The sequence below is a fragment of the Gorilla gorilla genome, chromosome 6 (genome assembly GCF_029281585.2).
Source record: "Gorilla gorilla gorilla isolate KB3781 chromosome 6, NHGRI_mGorGor1-v2.1_pri, whole genome shotgun sequence".
In the NCBI taxonomy this organism is placed as follows: Eukaryota; Metazoa; Chordata; class Mammalia; order Primates; family Hominidae; genus Gorilla; species Gorilla gorilla.
Window position 1 is genome coordinate 161,640,428 of NC_073230.2, and position 20,555 is coordinate 161,660,982.

Consider the following 20,555-nt stretch of genomic DNA (forward strand, 5'->3'; position numbering starts at 1 on the left):
TTCCACCCCTCCTCCACGGGCCATCACGTGGGCCAGCCTCCACCGGGCACTGGAAGCGGGAGGGTGATAGAATGTTTGGTGGGCACCACTGCCTCTCCTGTAGCCACGAAGAAAGGGACTTCTTTCCAAAGTATGGGGCTTGATGACTAAGTTGAAGTTTAATATTGAGGCCTAAGAATGCCCGTTTCTGTGCGTTAGCCTGCCAGGTAACAGCTGCTCTAGTGTTTTTTTTCCCCATGGTGATATGAGACCGGGAATTGGCCAACTTTTTCTGTAAAGGGCCAGATGGTGAATCATTTTGGCTCTGCAGGCCGTATGGTCTGTGCTGCATTTATTCAGTTCTGCCAGAGCAGCCGAAGACCGTGTTGAACGACTAGGAGTGGCTGGGTTCCTATAAAGTTTTATTTACAAAAGCAGAAGAAAGCCTGTTGTAGACATGTGAGGAGTTACTTATGAAAGCCTCATTCTAATACTGTCCGGGTTGGCCTGTGATAATTATCTGCGGCCCCTCCTCAGGCGGTGCATGTTGAGGCGTGGCCTTTGCTAGTTCCTCAGCAAGTCAGTGCTGCCTTTAGGAAAGACTGTGGAAGAGTCACTGCTGAGCTCTGCTCACAGCCCAGGGTAGAGTCACACACTACTCTAGGGCTCCTGCTGACTTGGTTTCTGGAAGCCGTCAGCCCTCCCAGATGGACTCTCGCTGTGTGGGATGGAGGAGGGTCCCTCCAGAAGCAGTGTCTGAGCAGTGAAGCTGCACTGATGAGGTTCGCTCCTGCTCGGTGCACTCCCTGCTACGCTCCCTTCTGTAACTCCTGCTCCTTAGTGCGGTGGAGAGCATGCCCCGAATCGTCTGTGTTAGCAAGTGCACAGATCAGTAGGTCTGTGGGTTTTTAAAAATAATTCTAAAACACTGTTCTGGTTAGAAGACATGCTGCAAATCCTTCTGCAGAGCACGCAGTCGCCTTTCTCTGGACGGCCGCGCATTCCTGTGTCTTAGGGGTGTGCCTTTCCTCTTGGTTCACTATGCAGTGCTTCCAACCTGCTGGGCCACTCTTGCCGGGTAAGACGCCCTCTCTCCAGGAGTGATGGTGCCGATTCCTGACCTCGGCTCCCTGTGTGCTTTCACTGGTTCCACAGCCTTATTTGGTCAGCTGTGCTAGCCACATAGAGCAACAGAGTGGGTGCCCTGAAGATGTGCTTTTGGCTTCAGAAGAGGTCGTCTCTCTCCCTCTGCCACACCTTCGCCTTGAGGCGCTCGTCTGGGCCAGTGGGGCTTTTTTCTCCTAGCTTTATTGAAATATAATTTTTAATTTTTATGAGTACTTAATAGGTATATTTTTGAGGTATATTGACAAGTAAAAATTGTCTGTGTGTGTATATATATATATACACACACACATCAAGAGCAGGAAAATTGTGCATATTTAAGGTGCACAGTGTGATGATTTGATACAGGTATGTACATCGTGGAATACTTACCACAATCAAGCTAATGAAGACATCCATCACCTCACACAGCTACCTTTTTCAGTGTGTGCAGTGAGAATATGTAAGATTCCTCTCTTAGCAGATGTCCTCTACACCGTACCCTCTTCCTAACAGTACTCACCATGCTGGAATTAGGCCTTCAGAGCTTGCCCATCTTCTAACTGCAAGTTTGTTCCCTTTGACTAACATCTCCCCACTCCACAGCACCTGGTAACTACCATTCCACTCTCTGCTTCTGGGAGTTTGACTAAAAATTCAGAATCTTTAAACAAAAGCAAAACAGTTTTTTTAGATGAAAGTAGCCATCATCTGTCTGATTTTTATTTCCGTCTGACGTAGATGAGAAGGGTATTTACACATCTACTTTATCTGTTCCGCCTCCAGGAATGACAGGGGTGGGGCCTGCGGGGAAGCCTCCGTGTGAGAGCAGGTGAAAATCAGCCTGGGCCCACCGTGGGCTTCATCCAGGAGCTGTAAAATGGACCGGAGTCTGGGTCCCACCCTGGGAGATTCTGATGTAATTGGGCTTGGGCTGGGTGCAGCCTGGACACCTGGATCATAAAAGCTTCCCAGGTGACTCTAATGTGCTTCTAACTTGAGAACCGCCATAAGCGCCAGCCCACTCTTGGATCAGCCAGTGTTTAGTAACTTGCACGCTTTACTTGAGGGGGAAGCCAGTTTGAATTGCTTTGTGATGTAATGGATGTCTTTCTACTTCTCAGTTCTATTCAGGAGGTACTTGAGTACCTACTAGATACAAGACACTGTTGTTAAATTAGGGGATTTAAGTATGTACGAGATGATTCGGTTCTTGCCTTCAAGAGCTTACAAAAAAGCTAAAAATACGGAAATAACTCTAATGGGAACCACTACAAGCTAAATGTCATTAAAGTGAATCATGCAAATTATGGTAATTGAGAGAAGGGGCAGATTGCATTTAATTAGAGGGGATCAAGAAACGCTTTGAGAAGCTGCCATCTGAGCTGAGTCTGAGAGCTTGCCCTGCAGAGCTGGGGGTGGGTGGACAGGCCAGGTGGAGGGAAGATAATGAGCGCAGATAGAAGGAGAGTGGGCAGATGCTTGCGGTGCCTGTTTTGGCCAGAGCCTACGGTGGTGGGGAAGGTAGTGGGAAACAAACCTAGGAGGGAGGGTGGGGCCAGCAATAAAATATCTTTAGCCTGCTCCAGCAGTCTGGGTCCAGCAGTGGGTTGGGAGTTGTTAAAAACTCTTCATGAAGTTTGTGAAGCAGATGTAAATACATCCTGCTATAGCAAAGGGATTGATTTTTCTGTAACAAATTGCTTGAATTGAATATATATAATTATGTGAATGCATTTTAACTAGAGGAGCATGTTGCAGGGTAAATGAGTTATAGATATAAAATAAATAAATACTTACTATTGAGAGACAGAGCCTTGCTCTGTCGCCCACGCTGAAGTGCAGTGGTGTGATCACAGCTCACTGCAGTCGCCCACGCTGAAGTGCAGTGGTGTGATCACAGCTCACTGCAGCCTCGACCTCTTGGGCTCAAGCAGTCCTCCCACCTCAGCCCCTCAAGTAGCTGGAACTACAGGTGTGGGCGACCACTTGCAGCTAATTAAAAATTTTTTTTTGTAGAGTTGAGGTCTTGCTCTGTTGCCCAGGCTGGTCTTAAATGCCTGGCCTCAAGTGATCATCCTGCCTCAGCCCCAAAGCACTGGGATTATAGGCGTGAACCACTGCGCCGGCTCTATTTTTAATTTTTAATGTTTAAGAGTATGTTTAAATACCTTTAATATTTGAAGAGAGAAAATCAGAAAAAAATACATATCATTGGTTTTTTCGTCTTTTCAAATAGGTCTTTTATTCAGATGAAGTCCTGGTTGAAGTGTAATATGTGAACAGATAAAAAGGTAGCTGCCTGGTTTGGTCAGGCTAGTGGGCAGAGAAGGTTCCAGAGCTCTGCTCTTTTAGCCCCAGTTCCACACTAATATCCCTCATAACTTCTGTTTGATGCTTCCTGTTGATAAATCCCCAAATGGCATGATTTTGTCTTACTGGGAAGGGAAGGCTGATGTTAACAACTGGAAATTGGACATTGACTTGCCCAGCTCACAAGAACATTAAGACACCTGTTGCCGTGGGAGGCCGGTGGAGATGTGGATGGCAGAGCTCTGCCACTGTGGCAACATCGAGTGATGTCAGTGAGCACCTGCAGAGCGCCAGGTCCCACCGTGGGCGCTGAGCAGCCAGGGCATGTCAGGGCTGTGCTGGGAGAGCCGCAAGAGCCCGGGGTGGGCCTCCGTGTGGACCGGAGTGTGAGGATCCGGGTCCGTGCTCTCCAGTGGTGCTCGGTGGTGATGGCAGTGTCTGTCTCTCTGCTGCCCAGGGTGGCCACTGAGCCCCTGAAATGTGACTGGTGCAGCTGAGGAACATCGTTTTAAACTTTAACTGTTGTGAGTTAAAATTGCCATATGTGGCTGACGGCCGTCCTACAGGACGACTCAGATCAACTCAGGTCGGAGTGAAGGCTGGTGTGACCTGGTCAGTGCAGGGAATGCAGCATGGGAGGGGAAGGGTTTTCCAGCAGCAGGATCTGTGTGCAGCACTAGGGTGAAGGAGAGTAGCGCGATCCTGTGGGTCTGGAGGGAATTTAGCCTCCCTGGACCTCATGTTTGAACATGGGAATGGGGAGTGTGAAGCCTGGGATGTGCTTGGGGCCAGATTACACAGGGTTTATGGGGAAGGCACAGGGGCCAACATTACCAACTGGGGCTCCGAGGAAAGACAGGCATATCCACCTGGAGGGGCCTCACATGGAGTTAGATTTTATCCTGAGGGCGTTGATGATTTTCTGCAGGAGTGTAATGTGACCCAACTTAAGTTCTAGAAAAGTGCTTGGGCTGCACCAGGGGATGTGGATTGGAGATGGAGTCTGGATTTAGGAAGGCCACTGTAGAACCACGCGGAGGCAGGACAGTGCCCGTATTGGGAAGTGGCTGTAGGTGGCTCATGGAGGAAGCCGGGAGAGGAGAGAGGCTCCAGAGCATAGGTGAGAGCTTGATAAGTGGGAGGAAAAGGTTCAGAGTTCTTGCTGCTTATCTAGGAGGGTGGGGGGTCATTTACTGACAGGCGATACAGGAGCGGGGCACCCTTCTGAGGCAGCGGAAGACTAGGTCTAGTTTGGTGGAGATGTTGAGTTGCATTTGTAGGTTGGAGGCTTTGCAGTTCTGGGCCAGACATAGAGATTTGAGGACCAAAGGTGTGCTCACAGAAATAAAAGGTCTGCAAATGGATGTCACCAAGGGAGAGTAGCAGGTGAGGACAAGACGGCCTTAGCCTGAACCAGCAGAAAGGTCAGGCTTTTAAGGATGAGCAGAGAAAGAAGGGCAGAGAGATTGTTAGTCAGGGCTCTTTAGAAACAGAACCAATAGCGGGTATCTCACGGTCTCTTTTTCTTTTAAGAGATGGCGTCTTGCTGTGTTGACCAAGCTGGTCTCGAACTCCTGGGCTCGAGCCTCCCAAAGTGCTGGAATTACAGATGTGAGCCACCACACCTGGCCACTATCTCTATCTCTACATTATCTATAAAATGTAAGGAATTGGCTTGCTTTCAGGCTGACAAGTCCAAAATTTGTAGGAAGGCTGGCAGGCTGGAAACTCAGGCAGAATTCCTTCTCGGGGAAATGAATTCCTTCTCGAGGAAATCTCAGTTTTTGTTCTTGAGACCTTCAGCTGACTGGATGAGGCCCAACCACATTACAGAGGGTCATCTTTCCTTAATGTTGACCACATCCACAAAACACCCTCATAGCAACACCTTGGTTAGTGTCTGGTTAAATCACTGGGTGCTGTGCCCTGGCCAAGTTGACACACAAAATAAACTGTCACAGAAGTCAAGAAGGAGTCGCCTGAGAAGAGAAAGAAAACTCTAGAAGCCAGGGGGCCCTGTTAAGTGGCACTGAGAGGTCACACAGGATGAGGGTCAAGAGGTAGCCCTTGGGTTCACCACACAGGGGTGAGCAGCCTTGTGAGAGAAGCTGGGCAGAGGCCAAATCACAGCAGTTGCAGGCCGAAGAGGGGTTGGTTAGAGGAAAGAAGACGTGTGGGTAATCCTTGTAAGAAATTTGCCATTAATTGTTATGTCCCTTCCCATCAGGCGGCCGTTGAGGGCTGGACCTGGAGATTGGCTTGGATTTCTTCCAGGACACCGTTGGGTATCATAACAGCCCGTATTTTAGACATAGATTTGTTCAGACTTCGCTGGGATTGCAATCTCTGGGTTCAGTTCAGCAGTAAAAAGCTCCAGTTCCTAAGGAAGTAAAACTTTTCAAGAACACAATGTAGAAAGAGCAGGGGCTTCTAATAGGGCTGTCCTCTTAACCTGTGGTGGTCTTTGGCATGTAAATAGCAGGGAGAGGGGAAGGCGTGTCTGTGAGCCGTTCTTTACCTTGCACCTGCAGTTACAGAGGATGGCTGATAGGTGGCACTGTGTGTCTGTTAAATGGAGTTAAGAAGAGAGCCTCTTAGTATTACAGGAATGAAAATTTTTGTTATTTTTAATGTCGCATTTGATATTAAGCACTTGCTGTTAATATAGATTTTATTTCCAATCTTTCTGACATAAATTTCAGGAGATTAATGGGTTACGTGTGGTGTTTATAATGGTATGTGCTGTGACATTCTTTTACCAGCATAAAGACAGGGCCTTTCCATCTGCAGAGGTGGTTTAAAATGGAGATTTCTATTTGGCATCATGAAATATACATTTATCCGGCAAGGTAAGGTTGCGGGCTATTGAGAAATTCAGTCGATATAGTGAACTGAATAAATAGACGGTGGCTGACCCCGGGTGGGAAGCAAGGTGTGCCGTGAGACGGGGTTTAAGGGAGGAGGGTGGTCAGAGGTTCACCGAAGAGAACTTAGACTCTACAGATGAGCAGAGTGCATGATTTCCAATCTAAAATTCATGTTCAATTTAGAAAATTTGAGATGTAAAAAACACTTTTACAAAGGAGAAGTTACTCCTTTGTAGTCGCTGTTTTTTTTTTTTTTCTTTTTTTGAGACAGAGTTTTTGCTCTTGTCACCCAGCCTGGAGTGCAGTGGTGTAATCTCCAGTGACTGCAACCTCTGCCTCCTGGGTTCAAGCAATTCTCCAGCCTCAGCCTCCCAAGTAGCTGGGATTACAGGTGCCCGCCACCACGCTTGGCTGATTTTTGTATTTTTAGTAGAGACAGGGTTTCGCCATGTTGGCCAGGCTGGTCTCGAACTCCTGACCTCAGGTGATCTGCCTGCCTCGGCCTCCCGAAGGGCTGGGATTACAAGTGTGAGCCACCGTGCCCAGTTGTCGCTGTTCATGTTATTACTTCATCTTTCCCTTTTATTTTCATGAACTGTAAATAGGTAGATAGATATGTCCTGTTGTATTTATGTTTCATATGCTATGTATTAACAGCATTATGTTGTGAGCCCTTTCTTAAGCGACTGAAATTCTTTAAAAACATGGTTTGTAATAAGTCCTGATGCTCCATGCTGTGTCTGTTTCGATACCAACTCTTTTTTCTGTATTTAGGTTTCTGACACTCTTCTAGCTTAGGTCAAGATTTATTGCATTACCAGGACATGTATGCTTTTCTGGCATAATCTGGCATACACAGGAGTCTGTAACTAATGGTGCTTTTTGAGTCAAATGATTGTGATTTGAGAATCTGCTGGCTTGAGTGAAGCAGATACTTTCTGGCTAAAATGCTGACCTGGCTTAGCCAGTTTTTGAATGCATTTGGATTTCCAGTTGCAGTTCTGAGTGGGCTGTGGGAGGGAATGACTGTGGGCTGGTGTCTGGAAAGTGTCCAGAAGACTGCTGACCGCCAGAACGTCATCCAGGAGATCTGCTGATTTCTCACACTGTATCAAAAGTGATAAGGGATCACTTTGTTTTCTGAATTAAGTGTTTTTTTTAGAATCGATCATATTGGATTTTGGCTTTTGTGGGAAGCGTTTTGAGCAGTATTATTTTTAGTTTGTCGTGGTTAAGAGTATAGGCGTCAGGGCCAAGCCGCGTGGGTCTCCACGTGGGCCGAGCCGCTTCCTAGCATCGTGACTGCACTCATTCCCCAGCCCCTGCATCCTCAGGTGCAGGATGGGCCAGGCGTAAGCGTCTCGTGGAATCATTAGGTCACCCTCACACAGGCTGAAGTGCAGTGCTTGGTATGGGATAGATATTACTACAGCATAACTTGGAGATTTTGTGGGTTCAGTTTCAGACCATTCCAGTGAAGTGAATGGTGCAGTGAAGTGAGCCACACACACTTTTTGGTTTCCTGGCGCACATGAAGGCTATGTTTGCACTATATTATGGTTTAAGTGTATAATAGCATTATGTCTAAGAAACCAGTGGACATACCTTCATTTAAAAAACATGTTATTGCTAAAATATGCTGATACAGAGACACGAAGTGAGCGTGTGCTTTTGGGAAAATGGCGCTGACAGACCTGCTTGGTGCCGTTTCCTCAAACCTTCAGTTGGTAACAAACACATTATGGGCGAAGTGCAATAAATGCCGTCTTCTAGAGAGGCGTCCTGACCACCCTGCTGTAGACTGCACCTCGGCGCTTTTTCCCACATCATTTTGCCCAGCCTTGCTTTATTTTTTTCTCCATAACATTCATCTCCTAATTTGCTATATATTTTAGTTATTTATACTTAATAGTTCTGTCTCCCTACCCGAAACACATCTCAAGAGGGCGACCATTTTGATATGTCAGATTCATTGCTGACCCGTGGTGCTTAGAACACTCCTGGCCCATGCGAGGTGCTCAGTAAATGCTGCTGACCTGGTGAACGAGATGCACAGCAGGCTATGGGGCCTGGGGGCTTTGCGCTCTCACAGAGGAGTCAGGGAAGGAGGGGTTGCCAGGCTGGTGAGGTGGTGAGCGAGGGCTTTCCAGGCACTAGAGACATCCCTCAGAGATGCTCAGAGTCTGCAAGACCACAGAGATGTGGAGGCCGGAGGGCGGGGGTACAGGTTGGGGTGAGACCTGAGGGGCCTTTGTCTGCTGTCTGGGGGGTTTGACTTTAGATTTGAAGACCAACTCTATCATCTTACTGAAAGAAGTATTTCAAAAGATAGGCTCAGTAAATATTTGTTAAACTGTGAAAGTAAACAAACCTTGAGTTCAGAATCTGATTTTAGGAAGTCATGTTAAGCTGGGTACGGGGGCTCATGCCTCTGTAATCCTATCACTTCGGGAGGCCAAGGCAGAATTGCTTGAGCCCAGGAGTTTGAGACTAGCCTGGGCAACACAGGGAGACCCCATCTATCAAAAAAGTTAGCCAGCTGTGGTGGAACGCACCTGTGGTCCCAGCTACTTGGGAGGCTGAGGTGGGAGGATCCCTTGAGCCCAGAAGGTCGAGGCTGCAGTGAGCTGTGATTGCACCACTGCGCTCCAGCCTTAGCGACAAAGGGACACCCTATTTCAAAAAAAAAAAAAGTCAGGTTGGTCTGTGCTCTATAAGCAGTGAAATAAAGCAGTGATGTATGCTATTTCTGTCATTACTTTGAAAACAGTATTAGATGAATAGGGCATTTTAAAATGTTTTGTGTGTGCTAGATTCGCTGATGAGAGCTTTCTTTCAGACTGTTGTGTGGGATAATCTGCTTCTTTTCTGTAAGTAAAGGGATTTTATTTTAAAATGTTAAAATGTTATTATTTATGACATCTTTTCTTTATTTCTTAGAAAAATGTGTACTTACTCTTCCTTGTGGAAATTGATTAAGAATGCAGGCCGGCCTTCATGGCTCATGTGTGTAATCCCAGCACTTTAGGGGGCTGAGGAAGGAGGATTGCTTAAGACCAGGAGCTGGAAACCAGCCTGGTTGACATAGCAAGACCCCATCTCTACAAAAGAAAAATTAAAAAAATTAGCTGGATGTGGTGGCATGCACCTGTAGTCTCAGCTACTTGGGAGACTGAGGCAGCAGGATTGCTTGAGCCTGGGAGGTGGAGGCTACAGGGAGTTAGGATTGCACCACTGCAGTCCTTCCTGGGTGACAGAGTGAGACCTTGTCTCAAAAAAAAAAAAAAACCAAAAAAACAACAAAAAAAAAGACACTATTAGGCTAAATGTGTATATTTCTGAGGTACAGAATTATTAGAGTAAGCACTGTTGCTTTACTTTGAGATGAGATGGAAAGAATACATTTATTGGTAATTTCACGTTTCTCTTTTTTTCTGCTTTTTCCTCACTCTGAAGGTGAAACAAGCATAGGTGATAAGAAACCAAAGCAAGTGACGCCTGTAAGCCACATTTAAGCCATCAGAGTAGTTCTGGATAGTCACTTGAGTTGAAAAATAATAAGCTCAGACAATGTTTTAATCCTCATAAAAGACTAGTTAGAAAACCAGTTTTACTTTGATGCAAGCAAGCTAGCTAAAGTTAGAGAAGGGGTACTAAGAAAATAAGTGGGGACAGTCTGTTCTTTCCTGATCCCGCCCCTCAGCTGCTCGGGGGACGTCTCCTTGTGTTTAATCTCCCATCAAGACTCCTGCTGAATACATTTTAGGAATGAGAGGCAGACTCTCAACCATGTCATTTTCTCAGAGGATATTGGATTGTGTGTTGGTAATAACAGTACCTGTCACACTGAGAAATGGTTTGTTGTAGGCATGGCTGAGAGGCTTCAGACCGACTTTGTTGTGGTTTGCTCTCTAATTTATTTCTTATGTTTTCAAGCACCAGGAAAGGGATGCTGACAGTGTGAGGGGCTGTGAAGCCTGCGAAGTTGGGTCTAGGGCTTTTTCCTTTTCCTTGTATAAAGTAACTTTTAGAATGGAAATAACCCCTCCATTAAAGTTTTTCCATTTCATCTGGGCGAGGGGGGAGGTATGCTTTTGTAGTTGAGTGTTAAGACGAAAAAGGTTTTCCTTGGTTTCAGTTACTGTAACATTTAATTTTTGATTTTCTGTTTGTCATGTGCAACATGGTCGTTGGTGGTAAGAATGGGTTCATTTCTTTTCCTCCAAAGGGACTAAGGATCTAGAACCAGAAATACCATTTGACCCAGCAATCCCATTACTGGGTATATACCCAAAGGACTATAAATCATTTTGCTATAAAGACACATGCACACGTATGTTTATTGCAGCACTGTTCACAATAGCAAAGACTTGGAACCAACCCAAATGCCTATCACTGATAGACTGGATAAACAAAATGTGGCACATATACACCATGGAATACTATGAAGCCATAAAAAAGGATGAGTTCATGTCCTTTGCAGGGACATGGATGAAGCTGGAAACCATCATTCTCAGCAAACTAACACAGGAACAGAAAACCAAACACTGCATGTTCTCATTCGTAAGTGGGAGTTGAACAATGAGAAGACATAGACACAGGGAGGAGAACACCACACATCCGGGCCTGTTGGTGGGCCTGTTAGGGGAGGGATAGCATTAGGAGAGATGTAGATGACGGGTTGATGGGTGCAGCAAACCACCGTGGCACGTGTATACCTGTGTAACAAACCTGCACGTTCTGCACATGTACCCCAGAACTTAAAGTATAATAATAATTTAAAAAGTAGTAATGCTTCCTCCATCTCCCACTGTGTCAGACGTGGAGGTTTTTACAGCCACAGACCACTTTTTGCTCTATTAGGAGATGGCAAGTCATTTGACGTTGATTGGCCCTCAAGGGCAGGGTTCCACCTCACTGCTTCAGAGTCTTTCTGTTTGTCCTGGGGAGACATGCTGTGTTGATGGTGTTGTGTTCTGCTGTGGAGGGGAGTCCACATTATAAGAGGGTTGTTGTTGGATTTTGAAGTATATCTAGAGGAGCATCCCCAGAACAGCAAGAGTTCCTGAAAAGATGGTCTGTGAGAAATGGTTGAGGGAAGTAGCATTGTTTGACTTGCAACCTGGCAGGGAGCATGAGGCTGTCTTGGGACATGTGATGGGCAGCTAGACGGTGAGCAGTGCCAAGGAAAGAGAGAAACCAGGGCCAGGTGGGTACCAGATTTCAGCTCAGCACAGGGAGAGTTACTTTACAAATTGGTCTATACAAGGTGGGGTCCGAATTCTGTGTCACAGGAAGGGAGGCAGTGTGGACTGGTGATTAGAGTGCTGTGCTGAGCACATGGGCTGCGGGGCGGGGGGTGGCACCCATGTGTGTTGACTGCGTGGATCCTGCATGGTGGTGAGCACGAGGTCTGCAGGTGTGGATGCCACGTGACCGAGAGCTTCTAGACTGCCAGGTGTGTGTTCTGCCCTGCCTACTGCTTGTTCAGTTGTGTGACTTTGGCAGGTTACTTGATCTCACTGTGCCTCAGCGTCCTTCTCGGCAGAATGGGGTTGGGAATAGTACCTGCTTTATCCCATTATTGGCAAGGTGAAAGGAGTTGGTGTGTGGAATTGCCTTCAGCTGTGTCAGGCAGCGCGTAAGCACTGTGATTGTATTCCATGAAATGACTTCAAGTGATATTCTGGAATGGCGCTCCACATCCAGGCCGGGGCAGCAGATTCCTCACCCGCTGCGGCCTCTAGCCAATTGACTTTTCTATTTTTAAAGTTCCCAGGGATTTTGCCTGGTTTCCTTTGCTTTTTTGCCCTGAGAAGCCGCTGCCTTTTGGGACTCCTGCACATCTCGGATTAGCTGCAGAGTGGCACACCACTTCCCCAGTGGCCCTCTTGGCTGGTGTACAGGCACCTTTGGTTTTACTGCTCAGCGCTAACTAGGGCAGGGTTTCTTAGCCTTGGTGCTGTTGACATTTTCATTGTAGGATGTTTAGCAGCATCTCTGGCCTCTACCCACAAAGTGCCAGTAGCACCTTCCCACCCCCACCCAGTCCTGACAATCAAAATCATCTCCAGATGTTGCTTAATGTCCCCTGGAGGCACAATTGTCCCTGATTGAGAACCCGCACACTAGGGAGAAACATTAGGAGGTTACCAGAGTCCAAGGACTTAATCAGAAATTGTCAGTTATTGTTTCTGGTTCTTGAGTTACTTGCTGGAGTCTTTTTTCCCTTACTGACCCCCCTTTATTCCAGAGGGTAGAGCAAATGAAATGCTCCTCGTTCATTCCACGATGCCTGTGGAGGGCCCCTGCTTACCGAGTGCTGTGTGTAGTGGCGGCTTTAGGGAGGAGTGGACAGACGGGGTGTAGACCTGGCCCTGCTCCAGCCTCTGCATGGCCCAGGGCGGAGAGGCCAAACAAGAGAACCCACTGTGCTTGTCGCCGTCCTGCCTTCCCTGGGCCGGTGCTGACGTCATTACCCTCTAATTTCCCCTCAGACCTGCGAGTGGCCTGGTGATGTCTTCACAGATGAGGGCGTGGGAGCCCACGGGTGAGGGGGTTTGCTGCTTGCTTCAGGCCCCAGCACCAGACAGTGGGGGGAGTGTGAGGCCTTTGGGCATCCCCACCTGGCTCCAGGGAGTAGGCTGGGGTCAGATTGTGAAGGGCTCCGAATGCCCTGTCAGGAAAACCGGGTTTCTACTGCTTTGTCTTCTTAAACGCTTGTCTTCTGCTGGGCTCTGCTCCGGCAGTTCCATAGAGCCTGTCACTTAACACTTGTATGTTCCTTTTAGACTGTATTCAACCCTCCACTATCGCTCTGGCAGGTCCCCCTTGTCCCCTGAAACTTCTGCTGTCGGCGGCGGGGTGAGGAGAAAGAGTTGCAGCCGGGAGTCGGCCCCATGGGTGGTGCGGGACGGCTTAGGGCCGGGCGGTTCAGGGGCTGCTGAAGTACGAGCCAGCTCCCTCGACCTTGTCCTTGGGAGGCGCCGTCCGGGACAGCTCTGCTCTGGCCGGCCTCCCCCAGGACGTGCCCACACAGGGACCTTTCTAACCGCAGGCTGTAGTTCTTCTGTGGATAGAGATAAAGTTCAGTTCAGTAATTCTAGGCTGAAGCTCAACATGATGAAAATGAGAGTACTTTGCAGCATTAATGTAGAAACAGTATCTGGGCAGAGCTGGTGGAAGACATGTAGGATGGCAGCCTGCCTGGTGACGCGTGTGCAAGAGACCTCACCAACTCTGCGTTCTTACAGATCCGGAACCCGCTGTGTGTGCCACATCCGTGTAGACAGTGGACGTGGGGATGTATCTGCTGGTAGTTGTCGTGTTCTGAAGCTCAGGCAGGAGCAAAACACGAGTTTTAAACCTGTTATTTGGCCTGGGGCACAGAAGCTCTCGCTTTCTCCCAGAGTTCTCTGTAAAGTGTGTCTGTGTGAAAGAGGACATTTGCCAGTGGGGAGGAGTTGGGCTGGAGGGTGGGGACAACAGGAGTGTATTCAGAGGGCGGAAGGAACAGGGTGGACAGTTACTTTGGGGAGGAGTGAGTAGAGATCAAGGGGTTGTTCCTTCTTAAATAGTAAAGGGTTTGTTGAGTTTACTGGTTCACATGAGAATTTCTGAACACAAAGCAAGGCGTGGAACTAGGGTGGGAGCTGGAGTTTGCTTTTAGGAAAGGCCTGGAAGTATAGTGCATATTGTTTTCCTGTTGTCCATAGCAACTATGGGGAATTAAATGTTAAAAATGTTAACATAAAATTGGGCGAGTTGGCTCAATCTTATGTCCTCACACAGTTACAGAACATTGAGAAATGAAGAGTTAGAGACTGTACACATTGGCCAAATGTACACCCTCTTTAGGGCATCTTTCTTCTCATTTAAGTCCCCGATGCCACCTTTTCAGCAAGGCCATTCCTGTCCTCTCAACTCAGAGTGGCCCCTTGCCATCACTTTGTCTTCTGTTGCTCTGTTTAAAAGGTTCAACTTTGAGATATAATTTATGTAGAGTCAAATGAACCATTTTAAGTGTACGGTTTGAAAAGATGTGACAAGTTTACATACTTAACGTGATAATCACCACAGTTAAGGTACAGAAGGGAACCATCGCTGGCAGAAGTTCCTCAGCCCCTGCTCCAGGAAGGCACCCATCTGCTTCCTATCACTGTAGATGGGATTTGACTTCCCGAAGTTTCATATACAGGAGTCCCTTCTTATCCGTGGGGCATGCGTCCCAAGACCCCCAGTGGATGGTTGAAACTGTAGATGGTACCACACCCTCTGTATATGATCTTTTTTTCCTGTACATACATTCTTTTGATAAAGTTTATAAATTAGGCACAGTGAGAGACTAGCAGCAATAACTAACAATAATATGGATCAGTTATAACAGTGTGTTAGCATCACCACTCTTGTGCTGTGGGGCTATTATTAAATAAAGGGAAGGTCACCCGAACTCAAGCACTGTGATGCTGCAGTAGTCGGTCTGACCACTAAGGTGGCTACTGAGTGACTCAGGGCAGGTGGCGTATACGGTGTGGACATGCTGGACAAAGAGAAGAGACTCGTGCCCTAAGCGGGACAGAGTGGGACAGCTCGAGATTTCATCATGCTTCTCAGAATGGTGTGCAGTTTAAAACCTACAAAGTGTTTATTTCTGGAATTTTCCATTTAATCTTTTCAGACTGTGGCTGACCACGGGTAACTGACACCGTGGAGCGTGAGCCGCAGATAATGGGGGGCTGCTGGAAATGGAGTGCTCCGCGTGTTCTCTGTTTCCGGCTTCCTTCACTCGGTGCTTTTGAGGTGCACATGTCATTTGACCCTTCTTTCTGCTGGGAGCGCCTCAGCGAGCGGCTATGCCACAAGTCAGCCGTCCCCTGCTGGTGGACATTTGAGTTGTTTCCAGTCTTAGCTATTACAAAAAACCCTGCTATGAACATTGGAAATGTACTCAGTGTCTGCTGGATATGTTTTATTCTCCTTGGGAAGTACCCAGGAGTGCAGTTGCTTTGTTGTATGGTAAGTTTTTCCAAAGTACTTACAGCATCTACCCTCCCACCAACAGTGTACAAGAGTTGCAGTTGTTCGTCTTAACCCAAACTTGGTGTGTGGTGGATTTAAGCTGTATGATCCTGATGACAAATGTTGTTGACTGTCTTTTCCTGTACTTAGCGGTCATTTGTATATTTTCTTTTGTGAAATGTCCGTTTGAATCTTTTGCCCATTTTTAATTGATTTGTTTATTGAGTGACAACTCAATAGTAAGAGTTCTTCAGATATCCTGGATACAAATTCTTTGTCAGATTTATGTGTTGCAGATTTTTTTTCTAGTCTGTGGCTTGTCTTTTCATTTTCTTAGTGGTGGTTTTTGAAGAACAGAAATGTATGGAACCCCATTTATCAACTTTTTTATGGTTCATGCTTTTTTATGTGCTAGCTAAGAAATTTTTGCCTACCACAAAATCACGAAGTTTTTAAAAAATGGTTTTTAAAAGACATTTTGTACTTTTAGCCCTTACATTTAACTCAGTGATAAATTTTGAGTTAATTTGTGTATATGAAATGAGAAAGTAAATACATGTTCATCCTCTCACTCCATCGATATCAATTATTCCCACATCATTTGTTGAAGAAGACTGTTATTTCCCTGTTGAAGTATCTTGATGACTTTGTCTAAAATCATTTGACCACATATGCATAGCACTGTTTGTATGGTTATGTGAATAAAAGAAATGAATTTATATAATGCCTTTGAAGGAAACTCAAGATCATGTAATACTTCTCAAGAATTATAATGAACATTTATTTTCATACCCTACTGAATAATTTTTTAATTAAAAAACCTATTACAGAGACATGACAAGTAATTGCACAGTCTTACCCTGCACTGGACTCTGGACTGGAGAGAAAAAAAATGCCTTAAAGAATATTAATAAATCAAGTAGCAAAATGGGAATAGGAACAGCAGATTAAAGTTTTGTATTAATGTTAAGTTTATGGACTCCAGCCTGGGCGACAGAGCGAGACTCCGTCTCAAAAAATAAATAAATAGCCCTCCCCCTCCCCCTCCCCCTCTCCCTCTCCCTCTCCCCACGGTCTCCCTCTCCCACTCTTTCCACGGTCTCCCTCTGATGCCGAGCCGAAGCTGGACGGTACTGCTGCCATCTCAGCTCACTGCAACCTCCCTGCCTGATTCTCCTGCCTCAGCCTGCCGAGTGGCACGCCGCCACGCCTGACTGGTTTTCGTATTTTTTTTGGTGGAGACGGGGTTTCGCTGTGTTGGCCGAGCTGGTCTCCAGCTCCTAACCGCGAGTGATCGGCCAGCCTCGGCCTCCCGAGGTGCCGGGATTGCAGACGGAGTCTCGTTCACTCGGTGCTCAATGGTGCCCAGGCTGGAGTGCAGTGGCGTGATCTCGGCCCGCTACAACCACCTCCCAGCCGCCTGCCTTGGCCTCCCAAAGTGCCGAGATTGCAGCCTCTGCCCGGCTGCCGCCCCGTCTGGGAAGTGAGGAGCGTCTCCGCCTGGCTGCCCATCGTCCGGGATGTGAGGAGCCCCTCTGCCTGGCTGCCCAGTCTGGAAAGTGAGGAGCGTCTCTGCCCGGCCGCCATCCCATCTAGGAAACGAGGAGCGCCTCTTCCCGGCCGCCATCACATCTGGAAAGTGAGGAGCGTCTCTGCCCGGCCGCCCATCGTCTGAGATGTGGGGAGCACCTCTGCCCTGCCGCCCTGTCCGGGATGTGAGGAGCGTCTCTGCCCGGCCGCCCCGTCTGAGAAGTGAGGAGCCCCTCCGCCCAGCAGCCACCCCGTCTGGGAAGTGAGGAGCGTCTCCGCCCGGCAGCCACCTCGTCCGGGAGGGAGGTGGGGGGGTCAGCCCCCCGCCCGGCCAGCCGCCCCGTCCGGGAGGGAGGTGGGGGGGTCAGCCCCCTGCCCGGCCAGCCGCCCCGTCCGGGAGGGAGGTGGGGGGGTCAGTCCCCCGCCCGGCCAGCCGCCCCGTCCGGGAGGGAGGTGGGGGGGTTAGCCCCCCGCCTGGCCAGCCGCCCCGTCCGGGAGGTGAGGGGCGACTCTGCCCGGCCGCCCCTACTGGGAAGTGAGGAGCCCCTCAGCACGGCCAGCCGCCCCGTCTGGGAGGGAGGTGGGGGGGGTCAACCCACCGCCCAGCCTGCCGCCCTGTCTGGGAGGGAGGTAGGGGGTCAGCCCCCCGCCTGACCAGCCACCCCGTCCGGGAGGGAGGTGGGGGGGTCAGCCCCCCGCCGGCCAGCCGCCCCATCCGGGAGGGAGGTGGGGGTTCAGCCCCCCACCTGGCCAGCCGCCCCATCCGGGAGGTGAGGGGCGCCTCTGCCCGGCCGCCCCTACTGGGAAGTGAGGAGCCCCTCTGCCCGGCCAGCCGCTCCGTCCGGGAGGGAGGTGGGGGGGTCAGCCCCCCGCCCGGCCAGCCGCCTCGTCCGGGAGGTGAGGGGCGCCTCTGCCCGGCCGCCCCTACTGGGAAGTGAGGAGCTCCTCAGCACGGCCAGCTGCCCCGTCTGGGAGGGAGGTGGGGGGGGTCAGCCCACCGCCCAGCCTGCCGCCCTGTCTGGGAGGGAGGTGGGGGGTCAGCCCCCCGCCTGACCAGCCACCCCGTCCGGGAGGGAGGTGGGGGGGTCAGCCCCCCGCCGGCCAGCCGCCCCGTCCGGGAGGGAGGTGGGGGTTCAGCCCCCCACCTGGCCAGCCGCCCCATCCGGGAGGTGAGGGGCGCCTCTGCCCGGCCGCCCCTACTGGGAAGTGAGGAGCCCCTCTGCCCGGCCAGCCGCCCCGTCCAGGAGGGAGGTGGGGGGAGGTCAGCCCCCTGCCCGGCCAGCCGCCCCAACCGGGAGGTGAGGGGCGCCTCTGCCCGGCCGCCCCTACTGGGAAGTGAGGAGCCCCTCTGCCCGGCCACCACCCCGTCTGGGAGGTGTACCCAACAGCTCACTGAGAACGGGCCATGATGACAATGGCGGTTTTGTGGAATGGAAAGGGGGGAAAGGTGGGGAAAAGATTGAGAAATCGGATGGTTGCCGTGTCTGTGTAGAAAGAGGTAGACATGGGAGACTTTTCATTTTGTTCTGTACTAAGAAAAAATTCTTCTGCCTTGGGATCCTGTTGATCTGTGACCCTACCCCCAACCCTGTGCTCTCTGAAACATGTGCTGTATCCACTCAGGGTTGAATGGATTAAGGGCGGTGCAAGATGTGCTTTGTTAAACAGATGCTTGAAGGCAGCATGCTCGTTAAGAGCCATCACCACTCCCTAATCTCAAGTACCCAGGGACACAAACACTGCGGAAGGCCGCAGGGTCCTCTGCCTAGGAAAACCAGAGAACTTTGTTCACTTGTTTATCTGCTGACCTTCCCTCCACTATTGTCCTGTAACCCTGCCAAATCCCCCTCTGTGAGAAACACCCAAGAATGATCAATAAAAAATAATAAATATTAAAAAAATAAATAAAAATAAAAAAATAAAAAAATTTTAAAAAATTAAATAAATAAATAAATAATTTAAAAATTAAAAAAAAAAAGTTTATGAAGTTGGTAGTTGTACTGTGGTAACGTAAAAGAATGTTCTCAGTTTTAGTAAATACACACTAAAGTATTTAGTAGTAAAGGGCCATGATGTATATAAGTTACTCTCAGATGCTCCCCGCTCCTAGATGTGTGTGCGTGTGGGAGGGGACAGAGTAAATGCATGCAAACGATAAATAAAAACACTCTACCAGAAATGTTGACAGTAGGTAAATCTGAATAAAGAGTGTATCACTTTTGCTGAGCTTGAAATTCTTTCTAAATTAAAAAATTATTTATTTTTATGTTTTTGAGATGGAGTTGCCCAGGTTGGAGTGTAATGGTGCCATCTCGGCTCACTGCAACCTCCGCCTCCCGGGTTCAAGCGATTCTCCTGCCTCAGCCTCCTGAGTAGCTGGGATTACAGGTGCGTGCCACGATGCCCAGCTAATTTGTGTATTTTTAGTAGAGATGGGGTTTCACCATGTTGGCCAGGCTGGTCTCTAACTCCTGACCTCAGGTGATCCACCTGCCTCAGCCTCCCAAAGTGCTGAGATTACAGGCATGAGCCATCATGCCAGACCTAAAAAACTTTTGTTTAAATAAAATGTTTTTTAAAAAAAATCTATTACATTAATTTGTTGGCTTAATATTTGCCTTTTACATAAAAGTGGAATTTAAATGTATTAAAATAGCTATAATAGTGATTTTAAAAAATCTGGGTTGTTAGGCTTACGTTTATTTGAAATAGAAATTTATCTGAAAACTAAATGGCCATTCTAGATGTAATGGTCATTTACCATTTCAAGAAAAAAAGTTTTATGATGATGTCTTCTGTTACAAATTCTTTCTTATTGTCTGAAATCCAGCTCTCAGTTTGGCTGGGTAAACTGGCCTTTTTGAAGTTTTCTGAGGATAAATTTTATCTCTCACTATCTTTTTGGTGACCTAGTTTGATTACACTGGTAAAAATTATTACAGAGCCTTATGCACAAGAGCCCATGGATGTCTTAAGAAGGTGGAGTTACTGTTCAGTTCGGGTATCACTCCAAGGATTTAATGTGAGTCTAATTGTATTTGTTAAGTCCTCTTTTGTATTTGATCTATTTTCTACCACAACAAAGTCAACAGAAAAAGCCTGTAATGCTACCAGATACAGATTATCTACTTCTAGGCCAGAAGTAAATCTGAGAGGATTTAGAGGAAATTAGTACAACCGGTGAGCTCTCATACAGTGGTTGACCTGGTTGGTGAGACCATCTTGTCCACTTGCCATGGCCAAGTGGGGTCCGTTGCTGTCTTATCCACCACCTGCAACTGTGAGTGTCTTAATCGACTCGGTTTAGGGACTTTTGTTTACTTGTCTTTGCTTTGAAGTTTTAATATACATTTATATACAGTATATGCTGGGTAATATAATATACATTATAACCTGGACTCAGAGCACCCCTCAGTTAGTGTTGTCATTTTTTGCCCTTTTTCTGTCTCTCCTGTTCCACATTCTTCTCATTTGCTGAGTACTTTCTGAGCTCATGATGTTCCTTTCTGAGTTTTCTAACTTCTCCAGAAGCACGTTGATGGCACAGGCCATCCCGAATCTTGCCAGTATTCATGCAGTGTTGTCTTCAGGTTTTATTTGTTGCCTAGTTTTAAAGTTCACTGTCTGTGGCCACGCTGATGGTGCCCATGCACAGTGCTGACCGCAAGGAGCTCTATTCCGTGCTGAGCTGGACACTTGGAGCTCACATGACATTTCACGGTGAGGAAGCAGGGATTCTGAATC

At 48.1% G+C, this 20,555-nt stretch overlaps 1 protein-coding gene across 10 annotated transcripts in view; it reads left to right on the top strand.

The window, feature by feature from the left end:
- The window catches only part of ACTR3B (actin related protein 3B), a 107,096-nt gene that overhangs the window by 67,972 nt on the left and 18,569 nt on the right, over nt 1-20,555 (top strand). Inside the window, exon 9 of one of the 10 annotated variants that reach the window (XM_055392487.2) lies at nt 16,112-18,814. The exons of the other annotated variants lie outside the window; for them this stretch is intronic. Coding sequence (XP_055248462.1) covers nt 16,112-16,126 — 15 coding nt within the window. The 3' untranslated portion in view covers nt 16,127-18,814. Of the gene's footprint in view, nt 1-16,111; nt 18,815-20,555 lie in introns of those variants that run through there. 10 annotated transcript variants of the gene reach the window in all.